Source organism: Equus caballus, chromosome X, assembly GCF_041296265.1.
Source record: "Equus caballus isolate H_3958 breed thoroughbred chromosome X, TB-T2T, whole genome shotgun sequence".
Lineage (NCBI taxonomy): Eukaryota > Metazoa > Chordata > Mammalia > Perissodactyla > Equidae > Equus > Equus caballus.
In genome coordinates, this window is record NC_091715.1 from 19,341,678 (window position 1) to 19,369,008 (window position 27,331).

Consider the following 27,331-nt stretch of genomic DNA (forward strand, 5'->3'; position numbering starts at 1 on the left):
CTCCTATAAAGTTCTTCCTCATCAACTAAGGCCATTTAGGTACCTTTAGAAGTACAGTTCCTCCTGGCTAGGCAGGATAAGTGTTTGAATCTTTCCCTTTAATTACCAATTGTCAAGTTAAGAGGTTGAGTTAAAAGCCACCTTAAATGATGACAATTGAGTTTCTGGCTTTCTCTTTTTTGAGTATTATTATAGATATTATAGATTTTTATTGCTTTGATATGTTTCGATCAGTACTTATATATATGCACGCACACATATATACATATGCGTATGCGTATATATAAAGTACACAAATCTTAAGTTTTATAGCTTGAGGAATTTTTATATCTATACTTCTAGTACCCGAAAAGGCCTCTTTCCAGTCAAACTCTTCTCCCTTCCCAGTTTCCACCATGGAACCATTATTCTGACTCTATCAATATATATCAATATATCTGACTCTATCTTTCTTTTTTTAAGATTGGCCCTGAGCTAACATCTGTTGCCAATCTTCCTCTCCTTTTTTTTTCTCCCCCAAGCCCCAGTACATAGTTATATATCCTAGTTGTAGGTCATTCTAGTTCTTCTATGTGGGACACCACCACAGCATGGCCTGATGAGCAGTGCTAGGTCCATGCCCAGGATCTGAACTGGCAAACCCTGAGCCGCTGAAGCAGAGCGTGCGAACTTGACCACTATGCCACCGGGCCAGCCCCTCTATCACTTCTTGAACTTAAAAGGAATGTATAGTGTGTACTCTTTTTGTGTCTGGCTTTCTGTCAGGTTCATCCATGTTACTGCATGTAGCTGCCATCTTTTTGATGCTTAAATTGGCATGCCTTTGGCCAATGGGAGCTATTTCAGGCTGGATCCTCTGTGTTCCATTGATAAAATCCCATTAATCTTTGAAAGCTTCCTTGCTTTCTGGCCCAAGATGATGTCCTAGGTTCATCTTATAACTTCCCTGCCTCCATCCTAGAATCAGCCATTTTCCTCAAGGAGTCCTGTCTACTTTTAATGGGTATTAGAGACCCTAATCTAGGAGTTGAGAGTGCACATCGTACTTTTTCTAGGTCCCTTTTCTGGACACAGCTATAAAATATATATATCTTTTTCTTTAAATCGTAAGTTCATATTGATATTTTTTATTCAATTTTAACATTGCAATGTTTCTCCCTAATATATTTTAATTGTGTGTATTTCTCCTTACCCTGAAAACCTTGATTCTTAACATAATATAACAGAAAGCTATTGCTATGCAATATAGTTTATATAGCTTTGAAACTTGGTACCATTATAGGGGCATTGTTCTTTTCTGATGAATGGTATAAAGGGTAGCTATACTGATGTTTATTTTTTTCTATGGAAATGTTGTGATGGACCTCTGTGCAATATTGCTGGACTGGTCAGTCATCTCAAACAATGAAATTTACAGGAGTTTGGTGTGTGCATGTGAGTGCAAATGTATACATGGGTGTGCGTGCATGCATGTGTGCACACGTGCACTCGCACACAGCCATCCTTAGCCAAGATTAAGCTGAATCAGCTTGAAACACCTGGATCAATTTCCCTTGATTGCATTTTCAGCCTGTATGTAAGTAGCATGTTGGGCATCAATGTGACCAATTAATTCAAACTGTTGCTTTGACAGGAGGAATTATTTAGGTAGTACAGAAGCGGTCTTTGTAAATAATAAAGTCCATTCAGATTATAAAAAGATGGCTTTAATTGAATATTATTTTAAAGGCAATTTTAAAACTCCAAATAGTTTAGCAGGTTGTATACTAATTAAAGTATGTCTTAATTTGTAATATTATTATTAGACAAACACATTTTAGCTGAAAGCACTCTTTAAAATCCTAAAGTGGTTAGCCTGATGATTGAAATTGTTAAATTATACAAATAGACTAATTGGTGGTGATCTTGGGGAAGTATTTAGTAGGTATGGCAAATTCATTAGGTGAATGAGAAATTCTAAGAAAATTTATTCTCGCATCAGGTTTTTAATAAGCTTTATTGAGAGATAATTCACATACCATAAAATTCACCCTTTGAAAGTATACAATTCAGTGGTTTTTATAATATTCACAGAGTTGTGTGACCCTCACTACTATTTAATTTTAGAACATTTTCACCACCCCAAAAAGAAACCTCGCGCCCATTAGCAGTCATTCCTCATTTCTAATCAGATTTTTAACTGAGAGTAAAGAACTATTTTAAAGTAGATATAAGTAATTAAATGGTAAGTCTTTTTCTGAGGTAACCATAGAAAATAATTGAGAAATAAAGCAAGAGTTTTTGAATTATCACTATAACTAAATGCTCTGAGTTAGTCTTGGTTAAAATAGAGAAGGTTGTACTCATAAACTCATTCTGGATATTCCCGTTATTTTCTTTGTAGGGACAAGATCAAGACTAATAGAACTTTCTAGAGAACTGAATGCTTCAATCCTCTCTCTGAAGAAAGATTGTCTTCCACAAGTCAACAAAAGAGAACTCCTTTCCTCCACCAACTCTGAGCGTGGCACCATAGTCATTCCAGTGCTTGAAAGTGCATTTTCTCCACACAAACTGGACCTCTTCCACAGAAACCTTCCTGTAGCTACTCCAGATCTTCCACTAAAGTAGTAACTTGAGTCATTTTTCATAGTATGTTGCTGTGATTTGGTTGGCGCCTGTTGTGAGAGAGCACAGAGCCTCGTTAGCGCTCTCGTGTACTCATACCTCTCTCCTCATCATCATAGAATCGAGTGTCTACAACCTCCCCAGGATTCTAAGCTCCCTCCTCATTCCAGACACAGCAGATCTCTACTGTTGCTCTTTGTGACCAAATACCATGTTTGTCCTAAACCACCGACTAAGGCCTGGGGAATCGGGAAGTTGAAGACATCAGCTCAGCGTATGTTGATAATTCAGTCCCAGGGCCCTTCCTGTCCCATATGCATCCCTCTTTACTCTCTGATTTAGACTTTTGCCTTCTTCCATCCGATCGTACTCTCATTGTGAGGTGTGGGTGCTTTCGCGTTAGATCTTACTCTTTGATGCATTGATTTTATTTTAAAATTAGTTTGTACACTTTCATTCTGCCGATTAAAGCGTTCCAAAAGTTGTCTTGGAATTTTTCACTTAACTGCTTGGTTTCAAAGATCTTAAGTGAAAAACTACCTTCTGGTCATTATCAGGTTTGTAAAGAGTGGGAAATGGAGTTTTTATGCTTATGTAAAAATGTTACTGTACCTTTGTTGTTATGTTTCTTTGTAGTTTTCTAAAGAATTGGAAATCCCTGTGTGATGCACTTTACTAGTTGTAAAATAGAATATTAAAGGGAAAAATTCTTTCTAGTTTATTTTGATAAATGCCTAGGTCTTCATAATTTTCATTTTCATGAATTTTAGCCAGTTTTGGAATTGTTGATCTGATTTTCACAGTCCTTTTCTTTTTTGCTCAAAGTTGGAATTGGCAGAGGACTTGGGGTGAGGAAAGAGGAACCGTGTTATATTTACCCTTAGAAATGGAAGCTATCTGAGAGTCCAGATTAAAACCCGCATTTTTACAGCTCTACAGGGTGTGTTTCTCTTCACTATAATTTTTCATATATACTTTGACTTCAGCCCCTTTCAACGTCTGTATAAATGTTTCCATCCAATTTTCAAGTATAGAGTCCGCTGATTTAAAAGTTGTGACTTGAGACTTGTAAAGTAGTCCTCCATTAGTCATACAACAGTATTAATGAAGTTGTCCCCACTGCTGTCACAGTGGGGATTTTTCCCTGGGAGGAGTGGTGCTCTGACCAGCTACACGTGAGTTGATGGCAGCTTTGTTTTCTTAGTTCCACTCAATCTCATTCTTTCATTTTATTACGTAACCAGCTCATGGTCGTTCCCTTCATCTTTAGGAAGATCTCATCTCTTCCACCCTTAGAAGGATCTCATCAGGGAACTCATATAATCAGTCAGGTGAAAGAAAGACCGATGTACTTCCAAGATACGGGTGACAAGATGGTCCATTTGGAGGCCTGGTTTTTGAGGACTGAGTCTGTGTCTTGGGGATGGGGCTATTCCATATGGTTATTTCCTTGTGGTGTGAAAGATGTAAAAATAACAGCCCTTTACATTTAAAGACCCCAGCTTCCTTATAAACGTTAGATAGTACCTTGGTATCTTACTAGGCCTCCATTTCCAACCACAGCCCTTTACACTTTCCAAGGTGATACACTGTAGGGGGAAGGAGGCAACAGATTCAGGAGTGTTCTCTCCTGCCTTGTTCTGGCATTGTTTTACTGTGTGGTTGAGCAACGCCCATTGATGGTTATGCCTTCACAATAAGCTCCATATAAAGATTAAAGATGGAAAAGATGGCTTGGAAAAATCTATCGTATTCCTTCCTTTACAGGTCTTTTTCAAAAGTAAAGATTTCTTTCAGTGTTTCAATGACTTAATTGGTAGTCCTCTACTAATATGCTTTCTGGCTTACTCATATCCACCTGACTCCAGTACAGTCTCATCTCTCCTGTGTTTGTTTTCTACATTAAGAATTTAACTTTGCTCCCAAAGCAGCCATCAGAAGAGTTTCAGGAACATCTTGCATTCTCGTAGTTTAGTGGCCCCAGGGATTCATTTATCCTTTTTGTCACCTCTCCATGATTCTCTGAACTTAGGTATATCCCTCTGGCTGTTTGCTGGGTTTTCTCTAAGCAAATGGTCAAATTTCTACATATAAGTTGTAATATAAATAGACACTGGCCCTTTTTCAGCTAAATCCGTTTAGTTCACCCAATTCCTCTCTTTCTCTCTCATTTACTTGATTTCAAGTATTTGGGAACAGTATCTACTATTTGAAATAGTGCTTGGCACATAGTAGGTGAATACAACTAATATGTAATACATACTAGTTGAATCAATGAATGGAAATTGACAGACATTTACCTTGGGTGGTGGGCAAAATCTTTCTAAGTGCTTAAACTTTCTTGCTTTCCAAATTAAAAATAATTCAGGTCAGGAGCTGTTGAAGTACTGAATTTCCTTTTTATAGGGCTAAGAGATGACTTTAAAATGTAGAGAAATGAAAGGAAGGAAGTAGAGATGGATCCACAGGAGCCGTCTGATCCTTTCTTTGTCTCCGAATATCTGATTTTGGCTCCTTCACATAGTGGGTTCTTTCCATCCAATCAAGTGACATGGTTTTACAGCCTTGCTTATAGATTCCAGAGAACTTTCACATACAGCATCCCATTCGATCCTTACAGTGTCATGAGGTGGACCATGCACGCATTATCTTGGGTTTTCATATGAGTTCCAAAGCAGTTGAGTGGTTTGCCAAGGTGGCATGGTAAGTGAATGGAAGAACCAAAGTGAGTAGTTTTTGTTTCTAGGCCTGTGCTCTCAACGATGCGCCAGGTAATTAGCATTATCTCTTTTGAGGAATTTCTTGGGTATATTAACCCTCAAGGGTAAACCAAAATTTTTCTACACTGCAGGAGAATTCCATTCAGGAGAGGTTTTCTTTTGTGTGTTTTCATTTTGGCATAGTTAGAGGAGACAATCGAATGGATTTGGCAGCTTTTACCTAGAAAGACAGGCAACTTAAAGTGTAAAGCTGGGATAATTACTAGAGTTATTTAGACTTAATTCTGTGTTTGAATGAACTCGGCGCTCACTGCCAGCCCTTTCATACAAAGACTCCACTTGTGAGAGTTGATGCTTTTATCTTTTGGTGGACTGGATTACAGCTTCAGTTGGAATTTCATGCATATTTACAGATGTATTTCTATTGCCATTCCTTATAAACGGTAACTTGGCTGGCTATCAGATTCTTGGATCACATCCTTTTTCCCTTGATTCTTTGGAGACATCACTTCATTGTTTTCTAGTGTCTGGTGAAGCTGAGGGCTGCGTCCAGACAGATTTTTCTTCCCCTCTTGTAGATGACCTGCTTGTTTGCCCTGGGTACTTGTGATTTCCTGCTGATCCTTGATAAAGAGCTTCATTCGAGTATATCTGAGTTGACAGTTGTCTGTTGGCTTTTTCTGGTATACAGTGACATTAGGTGTTGACATTCGGACCTTGCTGCATTTCTTATTGCTTTATTTGTTCTCTTCTTCGACAGTTTGTCCCTGTACAGCTCTCTCTAATCTGTCCTTCACATTTATCTTTCCTTCGATCACTGTGGTCTCCTTGTCTGTCTTCCTGCTGTGTGATTTCTCTCTCAGGGCTTATCCTCCCATTTCACTGACTTGGTGTTCTGTCGTGTTGATTTTAGGCCTGGATGCTGGCAATGTGGCTTTCACTTATGTTATAGTTTCTTTTCTATCTCTTTCTTTCCTCAGCTCTGCCAGCTTTTTCTCTCGTCGTGTTGTCCTCTTTGGTTCCTTATTTTGTTTCTTGGAAGGCTGAACTGTGTTGTCTATGATTTTCCTGGTTCCTGAAATTGTTCTGTTTCCAGAGTGTATTTATCTGTCTTTTGTTTCTTCCATTCTTTTTCTTCTACGTCGTTTTGCTTTTTTATTGCACAAGTACCGTGATGGCTGTTTCTGCTTCTTATTTGCCTTTGCATGGGACCCGTTCTCTCTGCCCAAGAAGAGTGTGGATAAATCCCCCTTGACGACTCCTTTTTCAAATGAGAAGCATTTGATTGATGACCTTAGTACTTGAACTGTAAGGCTAGACATGGATGGGTTGTAAAGGTGGAGGCTGTTTTTGTTTTCCATTCTGCTATCTGGAGACGGGGGAATAAGGAGTGAAGCAAAGCCTCCTTGGGACATGTTGTCTCTGAGCGTCTTCCATGGACACTATTGAATCCTCTGCCCTGGGGTGGCTGGGTCCCACTGAGGGGGAGGGATTCCCCTTGAGTTTCCCCATTTCTACAAGGCAGCGCCCTAGCAGGAGTGTGGTGGGTTCCTACTTCCGCTGTGCTGGGTTATATGTCATCAGCGTCTGTGTGATTGGTTCCTAAGTTACTCTTTTTCTCCTCTGCACACAAATGGTGCACCTGAGATCTCAACCTCCCCTCCTGGGTTTGTTTCTGGAAACGTGCGCACGCACTGTGCCCTCAGCTTCTCCTGACTGCCGCCAGTCCTTGTTTCTCCAAGTTAAGAAATGATTGCTAGAGTCCTTTGGAACCTTCTTGTGAACTGCCTAGCAACTGTGGCCTTCTTGGCAAATGCGAGAATCCTCTGTTGATTAGTCCTCAGCTTTGTCGTATCTGTCAGACACCTTCCCTGGAGTCCTTGGTATGGGTGGTGGCTTTTATTAGTCATTATGACAGCTACTGTTCAGTTTTGGGGATGTGTGTACTGAAGGGGCAGGAGCACTTATTTAAACATGCATTTATTCTGCCATCTTTCTCAGTGGTCCAGATGCTTAAACATTGACTTTGAAGATAATGTCCTTCATAATCATAATCTATATGTTAGTAAACAGAAGGAACCAATATCGCTAGCAGGAAAGAACCACTAATAACTTAATCAATACAGGATTCTTGTTTATTGTTCTTTGTGGAAAGGTAACTTTTAACTCAGGTTCCTACGCCATTGATTAGAGACATCCGTACCTTCTGGTTTGAAAATAGGGCACGCATGATATTTTAACGAACTTAAGAAGTTATCAGCCGTTGACAATTACTTATTACTTAATTAAATATGATAGAATATTTCAAACTAGCATAATCAGTTATCAAGTGAAGTATAAACTATTTTTTATTAACAGGTTGCTAGTCGAGCTGCCCCACTGAGGATGGTGACCCTCAGGAGAGCTTTACTGTGACACAGGTTTTCTTACCTGTCTCTTCAATTCAACCCATTTTAAACTTTGGTTCATTAAGCAATAGAAAGGAGTTAGGTCCTCATCAGGATTCCTCTTGTTATGCATGAACCTGCATTGAGATAGTTTGTAGGTCTGGTGCCTAGTATAGAAGCACAAGAGTTAGTGTTTTGAAAGTGCATTTCTAGGTGGATCATGGGTCGTGGGCTTTATTTGGCCTCTTTGTAAGACTGAAGCCTCCTTTCCTCGGGGGCCAGCAGATTCCACTAGGCAAGCTTTCCTCACCCTCAGAGCCCAGCAGAATGATCAGGAGCATGAGGGACAGCCTTGCGTGATGTACCAAACTCTCCCCCATGCAGTGCCTTCCCCTAACGGTCTTTGACCTGGTTCTGTCCTCGTGTGAAATGGAGAATTGAATACGTGCGCACATGTAAGGGACGAATGAAGTGAAAGTGGTAGACAGAGGAGTCATGTGAAGGAAGGTCATGTTCATTCCTCCATTTAAGCAACTGCTAGTGTCTACGGTGTGCTAGAAACTCGACCAAGTGCTGGGCACGTGGCCGTGATCAAAGCAGGTGGAAGTCCCTGCCTCACGAAGCTCACGTTCTAGAAGGGGAGATAGATGAGACACAGAACAAGGAAAGTTTCTAGTACAGTTGGGAGGTAAGTTGTATGGAGAAAAATAAAGCCAGGCAGGGGGATGCAGGGAGTGCTTTATGGGTGGCACCAGACCCTGTAAATGTGGTTTTCATCGTGGACAGATCTGTTCCTTACATGAGGAAGGGTGGGTGATTCCTGAGTTCTCTTCACCTTTGTATCTACTCATCTGAATTTAGAGAGTCCGTCTTCCGTGCCTGGCTCTGCGCGTGGCTCTGCAGGGACCCTGCCGAGGGCCTCAGCCTGTGGCTTTGGGTAGACAGAGTGGACTGAACCTGTTGTATTTCATCGCCTTGCTGAGCAACAGGGGACCATGGTCAGGTGGGAGGGCACAGCTGTTGCACTCACATTTCATTGGATGGTGTGAGCTGCTGTTTCCTCCTAACGAAAGTGCAATTGCAGCAGGTTCCAGATAGGTCTTTTTAGGATTCAGAAATCATTATTTAAATAAAAGCTTCCTGCTTAGAGCATCTGGAATGATGCTGCTGGAGTCAGATAGCTGCTTGTCAGGAGGAGACACCCTCTTTAACATTTCCAAACTGGTTTTGGACTAGAGGAAAGGATTGCCTGAGAAGGCTCCCCTCTCAAGTCTGTGGGTTGGTGTTAGCTGTTTCTGCCTTGCTGTCTGTCTCTAAAACAGGGACATGAATTGCCCATAATCCCAGAGATAGGGTCAGTGCGCCTGGCACCCGGGCTGCTACTTGTGTTGTAACACGGGTGACTCTGCAGCAGCCCCGTTCGACAGCGGAGCCACAGTGGACACTTCAGTTCTTGACACCCACTTGGCTGGTCGCACCTTAGGACCTCACTCCTGAAAGTCTCCAAACGAACATCTGGTTCAGTTACAGGCCTGCATGACAAGCAAGCCCACCCCTTATCTCATGTGGATATCCTCGCGGTGTTTGATAAATCTGTACCAGCGTTTGACTTCCCGTCCCTGCATCCTTCTCCCTCCTGTGTCGTCGACTCTGCAGTGCAGCACGCCTCCCAATTTGAAGTGGTGACTTCAGTCTTGGATGGAATCTGCATGTCTCTTGAAAATGATAAGGAACAGAGATGATGTCTGGAGTCCTATGGTTCAGTTTGGATTATCGGGACTATTTTTTGTGGGATTTTTTAAATGTTGGAGAGCCGGGGAGTAGATTTGTGGTAATACCGGATCCAGGAAGCTTACAGTGAGGAGTGTGAACTTAACCTGAAAAATATTCCTCTGTTCTATAAATCTCTCAGTGACATTTGGATTAATCAAGCATAATTAAGTGTAGTTAGATTTTTGTCAGATAGTAGTTCAAAATAATACTCATCTATGGAGAGGGTAATATATTCTGTAGAAATTTTATTAAGCACTTTAGTTAAGCAAACACTAAGGAGAACGAAATCAGCCTCAGGAAGGTTAATTACTAAAAAACACAAAGTATAGTGGATTGTGTAAATCATTTTAATTTTGAATACCGTGGCTTGAGCTTTAATTTACATAGATATTTTGGATTTGCTTTTCACATTATATTTTCCAGAAGTACTGAGTTGCAATTGTATTCTTTAAAAGTTCTAATCACTTTAGGATTCCATTAAGTTTGCGTAACTTTTTCATGTGGTAGTTTCAAAAAGTAAAGAATTACATGTGCGTTGTTTAAAGTGTGACTAATTATTTTAGGATTCCACTAAGTTTGTTTCAAGCATAAAAACTATATTTTTGTTTCTGTAACTTTAAAAAGGTGATCTTTTTAAGAGAAGTATTAGGAGAGAGAATGTACATGAGGGAGAGAGACCGTATGTGAAAGCATCCCACCGTGCCTGGCCTCTCAATAAACGAAATTTTTTTCGGAAGGTAAAATATGAGAGTTTAGACTATAATGATAAATCTTTTTAGTTTAGAAGTTTCTTTAAAGGGAGAAGTAAAGAGATCAAATTGATTTTATGTGTGATTTTTTTTTTTTGTACTCAGAGAATTCCATTTCACTGCCCTTGCATGTCTCAGGGAATAGCCTTTGATAAGAATCTCCATGGAAATCTCTGGAACTGTGTCATGGTGTGTTCAGATTTGGCAGTTCTTGTCTATATTCCTAGAGCTACAGTTTCAAAAGTATTGTCATCTCAGGAACACGAGATTACCCAGGAAGCTTGAACCTCGCCTTATCACCACTCAGATTCTATGTGCTTTAGGCCTTTTCATGATAAATGACACTCAAATGTCCTTTTTTTTCAGTAGATCTACAAAGATCTTTTTATCACGCTGATCTGAGATTTTCATAGAAAAACCCTGCAATTTGATTTTGTTTGATAATTTTACTTCTTGGTTTTTCAGTGAGGATTCTGTTTTCATTGGAATTGAATCCTTTGGGGATAATAAAATTTCACTTAAAAGAACATTCTCGTAAATACTTCTTACTTTTGTCAACCTCAAAGTGGCCTGCTAATTTGAATTATGTGCATAACTTTTGCACATGGGCCAAAACAGCACAAATGTCAAACATCCTATGTACTCAAAGCAATATGTTTGTCCTACAGTTAGAAAGGAAAGAAATGGGGCTGACCCCATCGCCGAGTGGTTAAGTTCGAGCTCTCTGCTTTGGTGACCCAGGATTTCGTCAGTTTGGCACCACTCATCAGGCCATGCTGAGGCGGTGTCCCACATAACACAACCAGAAGGACCCACAACTAGAGTATACAACCATGTACTGGGAGGCTTTGGGGAAAAGAAGAAGGAGGAGGAAAAAAGTGATTGGCAACAGATGTTAGCTCAGGGCCAATCTTAAAAAAGTAATGCCTCACTCTGGCACTTAGGACTGGCCCTTTAGTTCATCTTTGCCTTCCAAATTGGTTGAAAATGGCAAACTTAGAACGGAATGCATATTACTAACAGAACTGCTTAATGTTTTAAAATATTCTTACCTTGAGATTCTTTTTGAGAGAAAATAAAACATCTTCACACTCAGTTCTAACTCTGTCTTGGCTCTTCATAGATAGTAGGCATTAAAAAGGCACTTACAAAAGTTAAATCTGATTGGAAGTCAAAGGCATTCGCCATTTAGCCATGCGAAATGTAGTGTGGCAAGAGGAGTTTGCGAAAACAGGATGAGTATAAAATGTCATGTTGTTTATAATATGGCACCCCTTTCTTATAAATTGCATTCCTTTATAACCACGGGAAACCTCGGTCAGTATTTTAAAAGGCACTGTATTTACATTAAGAGCTGGCTTGTGCCTTATCTAAGAGACTGCTGAGGTTCTGTCCCACATGCTTAATTTGAACAAACGTTTGAGAATCATTACAGCTCACCCTGTGACTGCGGGGATCAGAGCGCTGGAGACCACCTGCCGGTGGAGAGGGGCCGGGCTGATTCCCAGGCTTCGCAGCCTCGCTTGCCGAGCGCTGTCAGGCGGCAGTGCTCACCTGCTGGCAGAACCAGCATAAAGCGTAAACCAGCAGGGGATGGCCGAGGTCCCGTAGCTGCTCCCTTGTTCTCTAGCTGCCTGTGTAACTCTTCCCGGGAAAGCATCACATCAAGTCCTTTGGTATCTTGCTTTTCACTTAAAAAATTCCTGTTAGAGCCAGCTTGTGAATTTGACCAATAAATTGCTCATATACTTAAAGTTCTCTTTTACACTAGACCAAACTAAATGTATCTTGACTCTGAGTGGACGGCCAAGGCAAGGTTACCCAGAAAATAGAAATTATTGAGTATTTAAAAAATTTAAGTTGACTTTATTCAATGTTGGAGGAATGGAGTTATATTGCCTCTTTTGTTTCTGTTACATTCATCATTACAATTCTTCTCTCTTCTTATGCTACACTGCACTAGAACTGAATGCCACACTCGGATTAAAAACCTGGTTTGTGCTTGAGTCTGTCCTGGACGCCATGACGCGCGCTTTCAAGGACTGGAACATACCGTTTAGCGTTCTGGCTAACCTAATCTCGGCAGCGGTCCCTGGTGTTCAAGTCATTTGGGGTTGTAATTGCTGCTTCAGGTGTATGTACACGTCACACCATCTGTTGCTTTAAGTTCTCATCCTCACAAAAGTACACAAGTGCTTGCAACTTAAATACTCCCCAGTTTTAGAAGACAAGTTGTGGATACTGAAGAAATGCTTGAACCAAATGAGAAAAGTCAATGCAGAGTGAAATAGACCATTGTGAACAGATCTAATACTGTGTTTAAATGTAAAGTGACTTGCTTGGCTGATTTTTCATCATAACTCCTTAACTCATAAAAGCAGTGTCTAAACTGGGAACTGTAGCCGAATTGACAAGAGAAGAATATTGACTTATATATGAAATAAAAGTTCGTTACAGTGTTTGTACCTATAAGTCCAAATCTTACCTGCCTCACTTTATGCATCTGTCAGCTTAGTTACAGCGATAAATGTACACACGTGTTCAGTGTTCACGAGCTGCCTTGTGGTTCATAGAATGAAGCCAGCCCCTGCGTGTTCTGTGGCCTGGCTGGTACATGCTGTCATGAATGAAGGATGACTTTGGTTTAAGGTAATTTATCACTCCATGTTCTGTGGGAAAAAGTAGTTCTTGTGATTGTTGGAAAAACATGACCAGAGAAGTGTGTGGCTCAGATAATGTTCCTCATAAGTTGCGGAGCCATCTGTGCTCGTCATAGCCAAACTAGCCCTGGGTCACGCAGACAATTCTGTACCACAATCATCGAACAATAAAATGGTCGTGGTGATTTCGCTGCGCGTCAGTGTGGTCTTTTCCTGAGCTCTGGTCTGTAGGCTCAGCCCTCCCACCTGTAAGCTTCGCCTTCTACTCACTTGGTTTCTGAAATTCAATATGTGAGCAGCACCAAGCGTCTTTGCAAGATGCTGAGAATGGACCGCGATATTTACTTAAATTCTTATCATCGGTTGAAGGAAAAATAGGTTATTTGGATTCTCTATAGCAGGAAACATTGAGCTCACCTTTTTGGGGGGGCATCCTATTGGCAAAATAAAGGAGCTGCTTAATAGTAAACTATTATAGCAGTATTTTTCAAAATATAATCTATGAATCACGGAAAGCGGACCATATATTGTCCAAGCCAGGACACTTTTGACAGTGAGAAAGAGAACTTAATAATTATGCTGTAAACCATATGAACATGTGTAAGCCAGGACTGTCCTGGGCGAATTGGGCTTGCCTGGTCATGGACCACCTACACCGGAATTACCTGAAATGCTGGTTAAGTGCAGATTCCTGGGCTCTGCTTCGGTTCTGGTGATTGAGATTCTCTGGGGTGGAGGCCTAGGAATCTATATCTTAACAAATACCCCAGGGGAATTCTTTAAAAAGTGTAAGTTGTGAACTGCTGCCATCTGGAATATGCAGACGATAAACAAGTTGACATTTTCATTGAAAGGGCTATTGGGTCCATGGTCTCTTCTGAGGAACTGAAGCAGGCCGACACCAGAATCCAGGGCCTCCAAAGACATTTGGCTGCAATTATGTACTTCCTGGATAACTAGGAGGTGTAGCCTTCATGTTATTTACCAATGTGTCCTCCTTTTACTAAACATTCAATAGGGAACGGGTGTCATTTTTTAATTTGAGAGCCACATAACTGCTGTCTTGTGTATTTATCCCTAAAAAGCAAAACTTGAAATGTTGAGGCAAGAAACATGGGTTTGAATGATTCTTGAGGAGTGTTAATGTCAGGAAGTCAGCGCGTTTGCCTTGGGTCTGCTACCAGCTAGCTGTTCACTGCGCCTTAGTTTCGTCGTCTCTAGATTACGGAGCTGGACTGCATGGTTCCAAGGTTCTTTCCAGGTCTGGTGTTTTCTGGCACTCTTTAAAACCTAAAATGGGAAGCAATTGCTGATCAACTGCTTTCATGTTGTGATACATTTTGTGCCAAGAACACAAAACCAGTGACTCTTGAAAGTGACAGTGGCTTTAGTTAGAATTTTAAAATTATCCGTCTGTATTTTATCAAAAGTCAGCCACTGTGCTAACACACCATTCATGACTGGGGAATAACATCCTTGTAGCAGCCACTCCTGCCCTGTTTTGAAATCCATAAAGTATGGTTTAGACTCACAAAGAGACCCTCCAACTCAAGAGTCTGTGGTTTCGTGCAGCTGCTGCAGAGCATTGCGCTTTAGTGTATGTTTTTACTTCCTTGCCCTTCATTTCAAAATTCTTTCCAATGACTTAACAATGCATGCTTGCAAATGATTATCTGCTGATATTTGCAGATGTTCACTTCCTAATATCACATAGATGTACTCTTTGATCACATGAATAATTCATAAGGCCGCACGTAGGAGGGCTTGCCTCTGGGACGGGTTTCTGTGGATCACCGCTCACTGCTAGAACTCTGATGATGGGAATGTTCTCTGTCTGTGCTGTCTGATATGGTTGCCAGCAGCCACCTGAACACTTAAAATGTGGCCAGCTCAAGTGAGGAACTGAATTTTTAATTTGTATTAGTTTAAATTTAAATAGCCACCTATAGCTAGTGGCTACCATACTGGACAGTGCAGCTATATACAGGCATTACACACTGTTGAATTTTTTTTTTTTTTTTTTTTTTTTTTGGTGAGGAAGTTTGGCCCTGAGCTAACATGTGTTGCCAATCTTCCTTTTTTTGCTTGAGGAAGATTGTTGCTGAACTAACATCTTGCCAGTCTTCCTCTATTTTGTATGTGGGACGCTGCCACAGCACAGCTTGATGAGCAATGTGTAGGTCTGCGCCTGGGATCTGAACCCATGAACCCCGGGCTGCTGAAGTGGAGCATATGAACTTAACCACTATGCCACCGGGCCAGCCCCTAAATTTTTTTTTATTAACATTGAGCACCCGTTTCACCAGTCATTGGGCTGGGTGCTTAACAGTACCCTTGTCATTTCTAAATGTTGGTCTTAAAATGGATCCTTTGCCCTCTGCCCATTGATGACACTTTCATCAACATAATAGTTTCTCTTTGAATAAGAAAATAACAAAATGATATTTAGACCCTTTCCTGTCATAGCTGCATGGCAGATTAATTCTCATCTTTGCTGTTAAAGGCATTGATCATCAACCTCTTTGAATCCAATTCTCTCAGAGACTCACTTTGTTCTCTGAGTTGAAGTATTAACTATGGCCCAGAGGGTCTCTCTACCTGGCAACGTCAGAAACTCTGAGTCCTGGGCCCCACTTCAGATCCATTTCATCAGACGGTCTCTGAGAAGTATTTTTTTAAGAGTTCCCTAGGAGATTCTAACGTGTGACAGGGTTGAAAACCACCAGTAAAGTCCGAACTACAGACCAGCCTTTGAGAGCAGCTAGAATTCTGGCAGCAGCGAGTCCTGTCTCCCTGGCGCAGAGCAGGCCTGGGGCCCTTGCAATTTTATCGATGTTCTGTTTAACGGGTAATTGGCAAATACTTAAAAGAGAGAAAAGGCCTTGTCGGTTTGGATTTGGAGCAACTAAGCAGCCTTGTTGTTTCCTTCTGTGCAAGAAACTCTAAGCTAAGCTAATGCTCCATTGTTCTCTGGCATTCTTGTCCAAACAGAATTTGCCAGTCCTCAAACAAAATAAACATGTTAATGATTTCAACAACAGTGATGGATGCGGAAGCTTTTGACAGTTCCTTAGGAACAGCTTCATATAATAGTGTAATTATTTCTAAAGTTAGAGATAATCATTGTCACCTTAGCACAATAATTGGAACGGAGCTTCCTATATGAAAACTGCTCTTTTCCTAGGGCTCCGACTAGTAACACAATAGCAATTTCTGAGGGCAAATAATGCCCCATTATTCAGGTGAGGGGAGCCTGTCAGCCACCTGCAATCGAAGAATCTAGAGTGAGACCTTGAACGACCGTCTCATCCATAAAACAGCTCCGTCCAATATAGCGGAGTCGAAACCATCCCAGGCAAGGCCTTGTGCCTGTTTGAGGCCTTCTGGAAAGAGTGTGTGCTGACACCGCATGGCTTTGTGAACTCACCCGGAGCCTTGCCGTTCCCGGGCCCAGCGAAGGGGTGACCTCGTCAAGTCTCGTCTACTCAGCAGTCTCAGAGTGGTTTCTAACAAATAGAAAATCTACTTTCCAAATCTACTTTTCCTATTTTCTCCCACTCTGAGTAACTCTGGGAAAGTTAGAGCACCCTAACCCAAAGAGATTAGTCAAATAATGTGAAAGTAGTAAGTTTGTAAAATTTTATTTGGCAGAATCAGAACCATGGACTATTCCTCAAGAGCTCAGTAAAGTCAAAGGTAGGGCTAGTCAGGAGAGGCCAGAGTTGAGAGTCAAGCTACCAAACTGAAATTGGGGGCTTGGTGGGGAGGGGTAGGGATTGTGTCCTCTTTAATCTTTTATCCCTGGTTTTACTGGGGATGTTTATTGAATGTTTATTGAATGCTTCAGACAGGAATGTACTGTAGACCTTAAGTTAAAATGCAGATCAAAGGCCACAAGAGGAAACTGTTACTCTAGAAAGGACTATGGAGTACCTGATGGCTGGAAGTGAATCCCAGCTTAAACTGGCTGTGGTCAACATCCAAGGACCAGAAAAACAAAAAGAAAAAAAATGGGGAGACTAGGCAGGAAACAGCGAGATTCTGCCTGATAGCCAGAAACTATTCCTGGGCTTGTTTCAGCAGGAACATGTCCAATGAGCAAAGACTTTGGTTAGCTACCCTTTCACTTCTTGTCTTCTTGGTATAGCCAAGCACGAATTGGAAGATATGTACGGAGAACAAGGGGAAGGGAGCTCTTAAACCTCCTTCTCTACCAGTCATGGCTGCATGCTTGTGAGTTGAGGCTCAACACTTCCTCTCCTCATGGACCAATTAGCATGTTCATTTGGGTCAGACATCTCCCATTATACCTATTCCAGATGTCAGGACTCAAGAGAAACATTTAAGCAGGTTCATCAAAGTAGACGTAGGAATGTTAAAAAGAGGAACGTGAATCTCTCTATCTGCATGAGGGTTACTGTTCCTCAACTCTGTCAGGACCTGGAAAAAGGTTCAAGGGTTTATGACCACTGTCTTCAGTCACCTCGTGGTAGACAGAATAATGCCCTGCCCCCCAAAATGTCCACATCCTAATCCTCAGAAGCTGGGAATATGTTCTATTACATGGTAAGAAGGAATTCAGGTTGCTAATGACCTCAAAATAAGGAGTTTTCCAGGATTATCTAGGTGGGTCCAAAGAAATCACAAGGGTCCTTATAAGTAGAGGAGAGAGGCAGAAGGCGTGTCGGAGTGATGTGACGTGAGAAAGACTGGACCGGCCATTGATGGCCTTAAAGATGGAAGGGGGCCATAAGCCAAGGAATGCAGGCAGCTTCTAGAAGCTGGAAAACGCCAGAAAATGAATTCTCCTCTAGAGCCTCCAGACAGGAACGCAGCCCTGCCAGCACCTTAATTTTAGCCCAGAAAGACCCATTTTGGACTTCTGAACTTAAAATGATAAACCTGTGTTGTTGTAAGTCACTAAGTTTGTTACAGCAATAGGAAACCAATACACACCTCTTCAACTTTTTTCATCTGTCATTAATCCCTGGGTACCAGATACAGAAACAAATGGGAAAAGAATCAATGACTCAGTTGTGTTAATGTCAATCTGTGGTCAGGCTAGTAAATGGCATCTTGTCAATATCTGTCCAGTGGAATGATTACCAGACAAGAAAGACTGGTTATCTCCTCAAGCTATGTAATGAGTCAGGTCCTGCCACATGCATGGCAGAAGATGACAAGTTTTCTTTGAACTTGGAAATTTCAGAGTGACAAGTTCATTTGCAAGTAGAATAAGTTGAAAAGGTCCCTGTGGAGAGGGTAAAGGACCCAACTCTTTCAGGTATGGATTCATTAATTCTTTTAAAATGGAAGGTTGCATAGCAAACATTTTAGTTGTCTAATCCCTGCATCAGAAGTGCTTTTATGAATACAGTAATCTTGCAGATCAATTCGTTTCTCCAACCCCCGAGAAAGACAATGAAGGTAAGGAGAATAAAAATTGCTTATAGGAGACAAGTCAACCCTACTCTGAACATTTCCACTCAAGTTTCTCACGTTAGGTGACCTGCAGCTGAGACTCAGTTCATATGGTGTTTTTTCTACAATATAAGTCATGGCAGTGCAGAAGGGCTTAACATAAAAATCAGTTAGCACCTACAGATATTTACGCTGTCAATGATATCTTCAGATTTTACTGGTTACGCATTGGTTTTTACTTGATGGTTTCTTAAAGAATTTGATCACTGGGTATATTTTGGTGCTCATGAACTGTCATGCTTTGTCTGAAAAGCATCTCTGTGGGAGTCTTTTTGTCTAACATCTGCTGAGTACCTGGAGAAGTCACTTAAACATTCAACTCCAACAGCCAATGAGGACTCTCAATCCAAGAGGACTGTGTGTGTGTGTGTCTGTGTAAACATTTTTATAGTGTACCTTTTTATCCCAAGGGTTCTATTTCTTAACAAAGGCTAATTCTCTTTGGGGCAAATATCAGCGTTCTCAAACATGAATTTTATTATGCCTTAGAATGGATTATTTTTCCCTTGAGAACATTTCTGAGGTATCATGGGAGTCAAGAAAAAACCTGTAACTATTACTGTAAATACAACCTGTCAAGAATGTGTTTGATCTGGGTGGCAAAACCAAGTAATATGGTCTATGAATCATAGGTATTCTGCTTTCAAATGAATTCCCTTGCTGACTGTAGGCCTGGCTTTATTTCTTCTAGAGTCTAAGCTAATGTTAGAACTGTTGTCATTTCAAAGAGCTAAACCTTGCCAGATGGAGTTAATAGAGGCTCCTAAATTTGGCTAGTGGAGGGCACGAGCAAAATTCTCAGAACATCGACATCTGCCTTAATTGTTGACATTTGGGATCCTGATTTAGCGCCTCCACCCCCATCTATCTGCTTCCAGCTGATCAAAGGAGCTTTTACCCAAAGAGGGAAAAGTGGTCGAAATGGCCACGCCCCAGTGTTTAGGTGCAGGTGAAAAGCATTCCAGTCAGGTGGCAGGATGAGAAAGGTGGGTGGAAGCCGAGAGCCTGTAGAGGCTGTGGTGGGAAACTGGCCACCGATGCTGTCCATTGCGGGGGGGCCCCAGAGGCCTGAGGGTACTTCTCCAGCTTGCAACTCAGTGAGAGGTAAGTCCTTTCTCATGGCCGCTCAGTGACAGCATCCTAGCTGGAGAAGCTTAGGGACAATGCAAGTTGCCTCATAAATTCAGAGACCTTTACAGGCAACCGAGACCTCAGAAACCATTTCCTTCAACCTCCCCACCCCCAACCCCGCATTTTACAAAAGCAGACACTGAGGCCAGAGAAGTGAAGTGGTTTGGCCAAGGTCTCAAAGCAAGTTAGTGGTGGAGCCTACAACTCAGGGTCCTGACTGGGCTCGGTATGTGACCTCCCCTCCAGGTGAGTCTATTCCTAACCAGCTTTTAAGTCAAGCGCGGGCCCGTTGGCAATGGCAAGATTTTGCCTCATGCTGCACTGCACAGAGTTCCATCTTTCTGAAGTGCTGGGGCCACAGCTGGGCAGAGAGAGGACAGCTGCTACACCTCTATTTTTCCACATTGGGCTAGAGCTCATAAATAGAACACACAGCAACTCACTTTTAAGAAACACAACCAGCAAAAGTGCAACTCTGCATCCCTTTATTTATAAACAAATTGAGAATGCCGTATTCCGTTTGGGAGCAGGAGTGGGTATGGAGCAGGAAGGGGCGGGATAGGTGGGGGCTGATTCCGGTGGTTCGCGGTATTCAGCACCAGAGCAAATGCTTGGGCGCAGGGTCGTGCTTTAACCCAGACAAGTTGTTGTTGTGTATATACAGCATCGTCTTAAGTATGTATGCTCTTCTTATGGCTTTGTCCCGGGACACATTGCAGGGACACAACAAAAAAACTCAGGTCTAGAGAGAAGTAGAAGTTGCAAATGCCTCATGAGCTTATTCTTTTTTAAAAAACCTGATGGCCAACACCAGTGCTGAATGGATGCCTGTGGAACAGGAACAGCTCTGCTCCGTGCAGGCTCATCTGATTCAGCTGAGTCTGTCAGGCCATCTCACATGTCTCCCCGGGGTATGCCTGGGTGCTAGTCAGTCCTGAAGATGGCGAGAAAACAAATCGATACTCTTCCTAGCCCTCCCTCAAAGGATGGACTCACAGTAACGGCAGCCTAAGGCGTGGAGCGAGCTTGCAATCCCACAGCTGTGGCTCTTCCCCCGGGAGCAGGGCAGAAGGCAGAGTTCAGTCTCAGGATCCTTCCTCTTAAGGATAGTTTCCTTTACCTTTGTAAGGTCCTGGCACACGGGAGCTGGCTTGCCAGAAACGGGCCATTCAATGTGACTATGACGTTACAATTCCCCCGTGCTTTTAGCTGGTGGAAGGGTGAATGTGTGATTTCAGGTTCTCCCGGAAGGAGGATGTGGCAGCTAATGGAGAAGTGCTGAAATGGGGAAGCTTGGGGGCAGGGAAGCCACATCCCGCATGGGGACCTGCTAGCCCCGGTGTCTGTGAAAGGCAGCCTGCCTTCTTCACCTGTTAGCGGGTGAGGGACACTTTGAAAGGGAGTGGAAAGTAATTTCTCTCCCACTCCCACCCTCCTTCAGCCCTAGTTTTGCCTATCTCCATAACCTGCCCCCTTCCACAACCCTACTGGCTGTCTCTTTCTAGGGCAGAAAGAAGTCTTTCCTGGCTTTCTGTCATTTCTGCTTACCTCTCCAAGCTTGCATCATACTTTCTACATCTCTCCGATCCTACCTCACCCTTGGTCATTACTGTTGACTGGCTGGCCCTCACAAAGAGTCACCATCTCTTCCTAGGAGGGAGGAGGGGCTGGGAGAAATCGATAGCCAGGAAGCATCGAGAAGGTTGTGTGGTAGAATGCTCCCCACTCCTCTCAGTAGTTTTGTAGCCTTAGGTGGGTGGGGGGTATTGTTAGAGGTCAGGAGGGGGAAGTAGGCTGGGTTTAGAACCCACTTGTGGGTTGTTTTGGCCCATCCTTGGAATATCCCAGGCATTGGTCACTTCCCATAATTGGCAGCTATGATGGCACTGAATCTGATGAGTCACATAAGTGGCACCTGTCAGTATGGTGTGTAAGGCCTGCAAACTTATAATCAGCCTGATACATCAACCCCACGCTGTTTGCCTCAGAGCAGGATTCAGGTAAAAGTGGATCTATCTGCCCTGGGCCATGGAGTAAGTGCATAAAAGGCCTTCCCAAGAGTTTCCCCTGCAAAGTGAGTCTTGAAATGGTTGAGAGCACAGGTTTTTGTTAACCTCCTTTCCTCTCTCCAGGCACCTCTCTTTTCCTTTTCTCTTCCCTTGTTCTCACCACCTTGCCTTGCCCACTGGTCTCCTCCTCCTTTTGCTGCTGTAAATGTCACTAACTGAAATGGTAGGTATATGTGCCTAGTTTGCCCTAGGTGCGTGATGAAAGAGAGAGACCAAATGGATACCATGGAAGAATGGGGCCTTTGCCTCTCTCTGCAGAGCAATGCTCTGGGCCTTGACTATAAAAAGGAGTTTTCCTCTCATATGCCATGTTCCCACCAGCTCTCTATCCCGCATGAGGGCCTGACAGAGTTCTGGAGAAAATGCCAGCAACAACCGGGGTTCTAAGCCAGCTTAGCCTCATGGTTTTGCTTCCCAACAAACACTACTCATCTCCAGGTGGGCAGGGAGGTAGTTCAACCCCAATACAAAGGGGAAAGACATGCCACCTTCCTTCATTGGCTGCCCCACTGGTCACCCAGAAGGCTGGTCCCAAGGCCTCTGAAAAGGGGTGTTTCTGTCACAAAAGATACTGAGCTCTGCCCACAGTTGCTGGTTTGGACCTCTGCTCAGTCAGGCCCAGCTCTGTCTCTGGCTTTACTGGGACAGCAGGCAAAGCCTCCTACTCAAGAGTGTGGCTGTGCACCTTGATCACCTGCTCTCTCCCGACCTGCGATTAGGGGAAGTAACTTCAAACAACTCAGCAGGAATGCTTAGAGTCTTCATCCCATTCATCAAACCAAGGGCGGAGGATAACTACAATACTGCCTAGACCATTCAGATGCTGAGATCAGACTGAGGTTCCCACAGTGCTCTGTGAAACTCTCCAGAGCCTCCCTCCACCCGAAACTATTGTGAGGCCACGAGAACAACATGCCAATTTCCTGGTTGGGACGAGACATTTCCACAAGAATCCAGGATGAGCTTTTGACAAAGTGCCCAAGTCGCAAGGAACCAGGTAGTTCTGTAGACCAAGGATTTCAGCAGGGTATTAGGGCGAGGGCAGGGGAGAGGAGGAGATCGTAAAATGCCATCACCATATATATTCATATTGCATATGGTATACACCCTGGATGGCATCGTTGGAGCATACATAGAACAGACACGTGCAGGTAGCACCCCCTATTGGTATACTATGTGGTTTGGTACATCAAACTGTTACTTGAGGTCTATGAAACTGTTAACTGGTCAGAAATGGGAAAAGCCATTCCATAAAAGCATCCTTTAAGGAGAAGCTTCAAGAGACATTTACCATCTACTAAACTTGGAGCCAAAGCAAAGCGGCTCCTCTTTTTTATATATATATATATATATATATAGGATGTTTTTCTTTGTTGCATTTCCCACAGATTAAGGTAATTTCTAGAAAACAATGAAGTCAAACCAATGATGAAAAAGTACAACCAGGAGCACATTAGGCCTTATGTGGAGTTCTCCTTGACAAAATTGCCCTTTGAAGAAGAAGTTAAGGTTCACACTAGATGACCTTTTGTATATGTGGCCTAAAGCAAGGCTTCATCTAGGTGCCACATTCCTGGAGCCGGAAAGAATTGATGCGTTGCAACATCAGGTCTCAGTGGCTAAACTGAGAAAGTTGAAATTTGTCTTTAACTCGACTATTTCAGAAGCACTTTGCCACCTCTATTGGAAACAACTTTATTCTGGCAGAGCTGGGATGGCAGGAGCCGACGTGCAGGGCCCTTACGAGCCAGAAGTAGCAGGTTGAGGGAACAGCCGCTTCCACAGGTGGTGTACTTGGTAAGGGTGGGTGTAAGGACCAAGGCAGAAGACACCCCACTCGGTGCAAGTCTCCCAGGGGTGCTCTGCGTCTTTCCTTAGCAAGGTTAAAGTAGAGTGATTCTAGATGATGCTAAGGTGTGTATAGGTTGTCCGGCTGGAAACCTCCATGCAGAGCCCAAGTCTTGGGCTGAGTGGAGACTGAGGGAGAGCTGGTCCCAAGGCCTTCCCTTAGCAGAGCTCAGGGTCTCCCTGCCGAGCTACAGCTCCTGTGACTATTACCCTGCAAACACCACCCAGGCATCCCCAGTGTCCCCGCCCTCCTCCCTAGCCTGCGTGGTGTAGCTCTTGTCGTCTGCCAGCAGCCTTTACTTCTCATCCTCATCCCCCTCGCTCATGCTGCTGATGGAGGCTGAGGCTGCTTTGGGCGAGGAGGGGGGTGAGGTTTTGATCGGGAGCCATGAGAAGGTGGGCGACGGGGAACGGGAAGGGGACCGGCTCCGGGTAGGGCTGCTCACGGGGCTCTGCTTCGGGGACAAGGCCTGCAGCATCCGGCTACTCCTCTCCTGGAACATCTGTTTCTAGAGAGAAAGTTGAGAGAAGGCGTCGGTTAAGGGAGCCGTCTGAGGGGCGGCAAAACAAAGGGGAAAGGCAGGAAGGAGAGCCGCTACCCTGAAACACCTGTGCCCACAGACACAGACTCGTACCACCGTCCGCGTTGTCCAAGACTGTCTCTGGGGAGGAGCTGAGTGAAATTCGAGGGCGGTGAGATGCTGACACATAAGATTCCCATCGCTGCTGGTTCTCAGGGCGCTTTCCTTCCTGCCTTCTTTCCCTCCACCTACAAATTTACCTGTCTGTGATTTGCCAGGCAAACGGTAATGTCCTAGGTACCGGAAGGGTAGCAGGAAATAAAACCAAAAGCCCTGTCCTCATGGATGTGAGGAGGAATCACACAAGGAACAAAATGAACAAAATATGTGGAACTATGGTCTGTGAGAAAAATAAAACTAGAGAGGATAGCAAAGGGTGTGGGGGCAGCCGGGCTGCAGTTGTAAATAGGGTGCCCAGGGAAGGCCTCATGGAGAAGCCCCGAAAGAGACGAGGGAAGGACCATGTGAATGGAAATCAGGGGGAAGCGCATTCCAGACAGAGAACCCCAAGAAGGGAGCACACGGTGCGTCTGAGGAGGAGTGAGGAGGCCGTGGTGGCTGGAGCAGAGTCACCTGGGGGTGGCAATTAGGAGGAGGTCACCAGAGGAGTGACAGAGTAGGCTCTTGGTGGCCATGTGAGAACTTTGGGCTTTACTCTGAGAAGAGAAACCTCTGGAGAGTTCCTTTACCTCTGGAGTTCTGAGCACAAGAGTGACGAACTGACTTTTGTTTTAAAAGGACGACTCTGGCCGCTGTGCTGGGAACAGACTACAGCGGAACAGGAGCCAGGTGAACAGGTAAGAGCCAACTGTGATAAGAATCCAAGAGGATGATGGTGCTCTGGGCCAGGGTGGTGGCCGTGAGGATGGTGAGAACTGGTTGGAATCGCAGTATATTTTTCCCATAGTTTTTATTAAGGTATAATTTACTTAAAACTCACCCTTTGAGTGCACAGTTCTGTGAGTTTGGCTAAATGCCTAGTCGTGTGACCCTTCCCCCACCGACCCGTCTGCTCATGATCAAAGTATAGGAGAGTTCCAGCACCCACCCAATTCCCTCAGGACCCTTTGTCGTCACCCACTCCCCCAGCCTCTGGCAACAGATCCGTTTTCTGTCCCTACAGTTTTGCCTCTTCCAGAATGTCATCTGAACGGAACCATGCAGTGTGGGGTCTGGCTACATTTTGAGGGTAGTGCTAACAGGACTTGCTGACAGATGGGATGTGGAGTGTGAGAGGAAGAGGAATCTAGTGACTCCAGTTTCTGGCCTGTGAAACTGGAAAGCTGGTGATGCCACTTGCTGGTGTGAGGGACTATGGGGGTGGAGAAGGTTTGAGTGGTAACATGGGTTTCCCAGTTTGGGACCTCAGGTGACTGTTGCCCAGTGCTTTCAGAATTGAGCCCTTCCCTGATGCTGTTCTTCAGCCTTCTGGAAAGCCCAGTCCTGGCCCCGAGCCCCTGCGCCCCAGGCATCCTGGTGTGGCCAACGATTTGACCTTCTGCTCTTTGCCTGCAGTTCAGCCCCCACACACTCAGTTCCACCCACTTCTGAGCACCCTGCCCATGCCGCCTGGGCTCTCTACCCTTGTTTCTCTCCATTGCTCATCGCTGAGCCTCAGACCCTAGCAGTTTGGTCCAATCTTTTGATCCTAAACCGGCCCTGAGAGCCAATTCTCCTCTTAGCCATTTTGGACTTTGCTTGTCGTTTGAGTTCATTTTACAGACAACTACTGAGCCCCCTGGGGACCAGCTGCTGTACAGGAGGTGGTCATGTCCAAGCTGGGGCTTCAGTGATGCATGGGAAGAGGGGTCGAGGTGGAGAGTGAGGCTGTGGGGCTGGTGGACGGCTCTCTTTCCAAGTAGAGGATATTCGGTACAATCCCTTGGCGGAACTAGAAGCCTGAGTGCCTATTGGGTGACAGGAGCCTGGGGCTAAGCACCAGAAGGAGGCCAGATTTTTTCCCCAAGAGCCCCTGGAAGATTTTAAGGGATGAGTATGATCAGATTTGTGTTTTAGAAATATCTTTGGCTGTGAGCATAAAAGCAAAGAGAGAAACCATAAAGGAAGAGAGGATGTTTGGCTACATAAAAATTTTAAACTTCTGTATCTCAAAAAAACCCACCATGAAATAAGGTAAAAAGCAAAGGAAAAATAGGGGGAAATCTTTGCAACATTTAACTACAAATTATGGATCTTAGTACATAAACAGAGCTTACAAATCAAAAGGAAGGTAAAAACCTTCATAGAAAAATGAGCATATGGCATGTACTGGCAATTCACAGACTTACAGAAGACTATAAAAAATGTTCAGCATCACTAGAAATCAAACAAATGCAAAATGATAAAGTGAGATACCTTTTTATATATCAGATTGCTAAAGATTTTTTCTTCCCAACTTTAAAAATTTTTTTCCAGTTTTATTGACATATAATTGACATACAGTACTGTGTAAGTTTAAGGTGTACAGCATAATAATTTGACTTACATATCATGAAATAATTACCACAATAATTTAACGTCATGATCTCATATAGATATAAAATTTTCCTTTCCTTGTGATGGGAACTCTTAGGATCTACTGTCTTAACAACTCTCATATATACCACGCCGCAGTGTTAGCTATAGTCACCATGCTGTTCATCACATCCCTATACTTACTTATCTTGTAACTGGAAATTTGTACCTTTTGATCACCTTCACCCAATCCCCCCAAACCCCCTGCCTCTGGTAACCACAAATCTGATCTCTTTTTCCATGAGTTGTTTTTTTCCTTTAAGATTCCACATGTGAGATCATACAGTATTTGTCTTCTGTGTCTGACTTACTTCACTTAGCATCATGCTCTCAAGATCCATCTATGTTGTTGCAAATGGCAGGATTTCCTCCTTTTTTATGGCTGAATAATATTCAGTTGTATGTATAGACCACATTTTCTTTATCTCTTCATCCATTGATGGACACTTAGGTTGTTTCTATGTCTTACCTATTTAAATAATGCTGCTGTGAACATGGGGGTGCAGATATCTCTGTGAGTTTTCATTTCCTTTGGATGTATTTCCAGAAGTGAAATTGCTGGATCATATGGTAGTACTATTTTTAATTTTTTGAGGACTCTCCATACTGTTTTCCATATGGCTGTACCAATTTACAATCCCACCAATAACGCACAAGGGTTCCCTTTTCTCCACATCCTCACCAGCAGTTATTATTTCTCATATTTTTGATGCTAGCCATTCTAACAGGCATGAGGGGATAGCTCATTGTGGTTTTGATTGGTATTTCCCTATTGATTAGTGACGTTGAGCATTTTTTCATATACCTGTTG

The 27,331-nt window shown here is 43.3% G+C and overlaps 2 protein-coding genes across 9 annotated transcripts in view; one reads left to right on the forward strand and one right to left on the reverse strand.

The window, feature by feature from the left end:
• The window catches only part of PDK3 (pyruvate dehydrogenase kinase 3), a 71,329-nt gene extending 58,244 nt beyond the window's left edge, over positions 1 to 13,085 (forward strand). Inside the window, exon 12 of one of the 2 annotated variants that reach the window (XM_005614046.4) lies at positions 2,384 to 3,543. In XM_005614046.4, the coding sequence (XP_005614103.2) occupies positions 2,384 to 2,401 (18 nt within the window). In that variant the 3' untranslated portion in view covers positions 2,402 to 3,543. Of the gene's footprint in view, positions 1 to 2,383 lie in introns of both variants that reach the window. The other variant, XM_005614045.4, reaches the window with a different exon arrangement.
• The window catches only part of PCYT1B (phosphate cytidylyltransferase 1B, choline), a 152,295-nt gene that overhangs the window by 7,995 nt on the left and 116,969 nt on the right, over positions 1 to 27,331 (reverse strand). For 5 of the 7 annotated variants that reach the window (XM_023633376.2, XM_014728794.3, XM_001494648.7 and 2 more), the window contains one exon: positions 19,977 to 23,934. The exons of the other annotated variants lie outside the window; for them this stretch is intronic. In XM_023633376.2, the coding sequence (XP_023489144.1) occupies positions 23,722 to 23,934 (213 nt within the window). In that variant the 3' untranslated portion in view covers positions 19,977 to 23,721. Of the gene's footprint in view, positions 1 to 19,976; positions 23,935 to 27,331 lie in introns of those variants that run through there. 7 annotated transcript variants of the gene reach the window in all.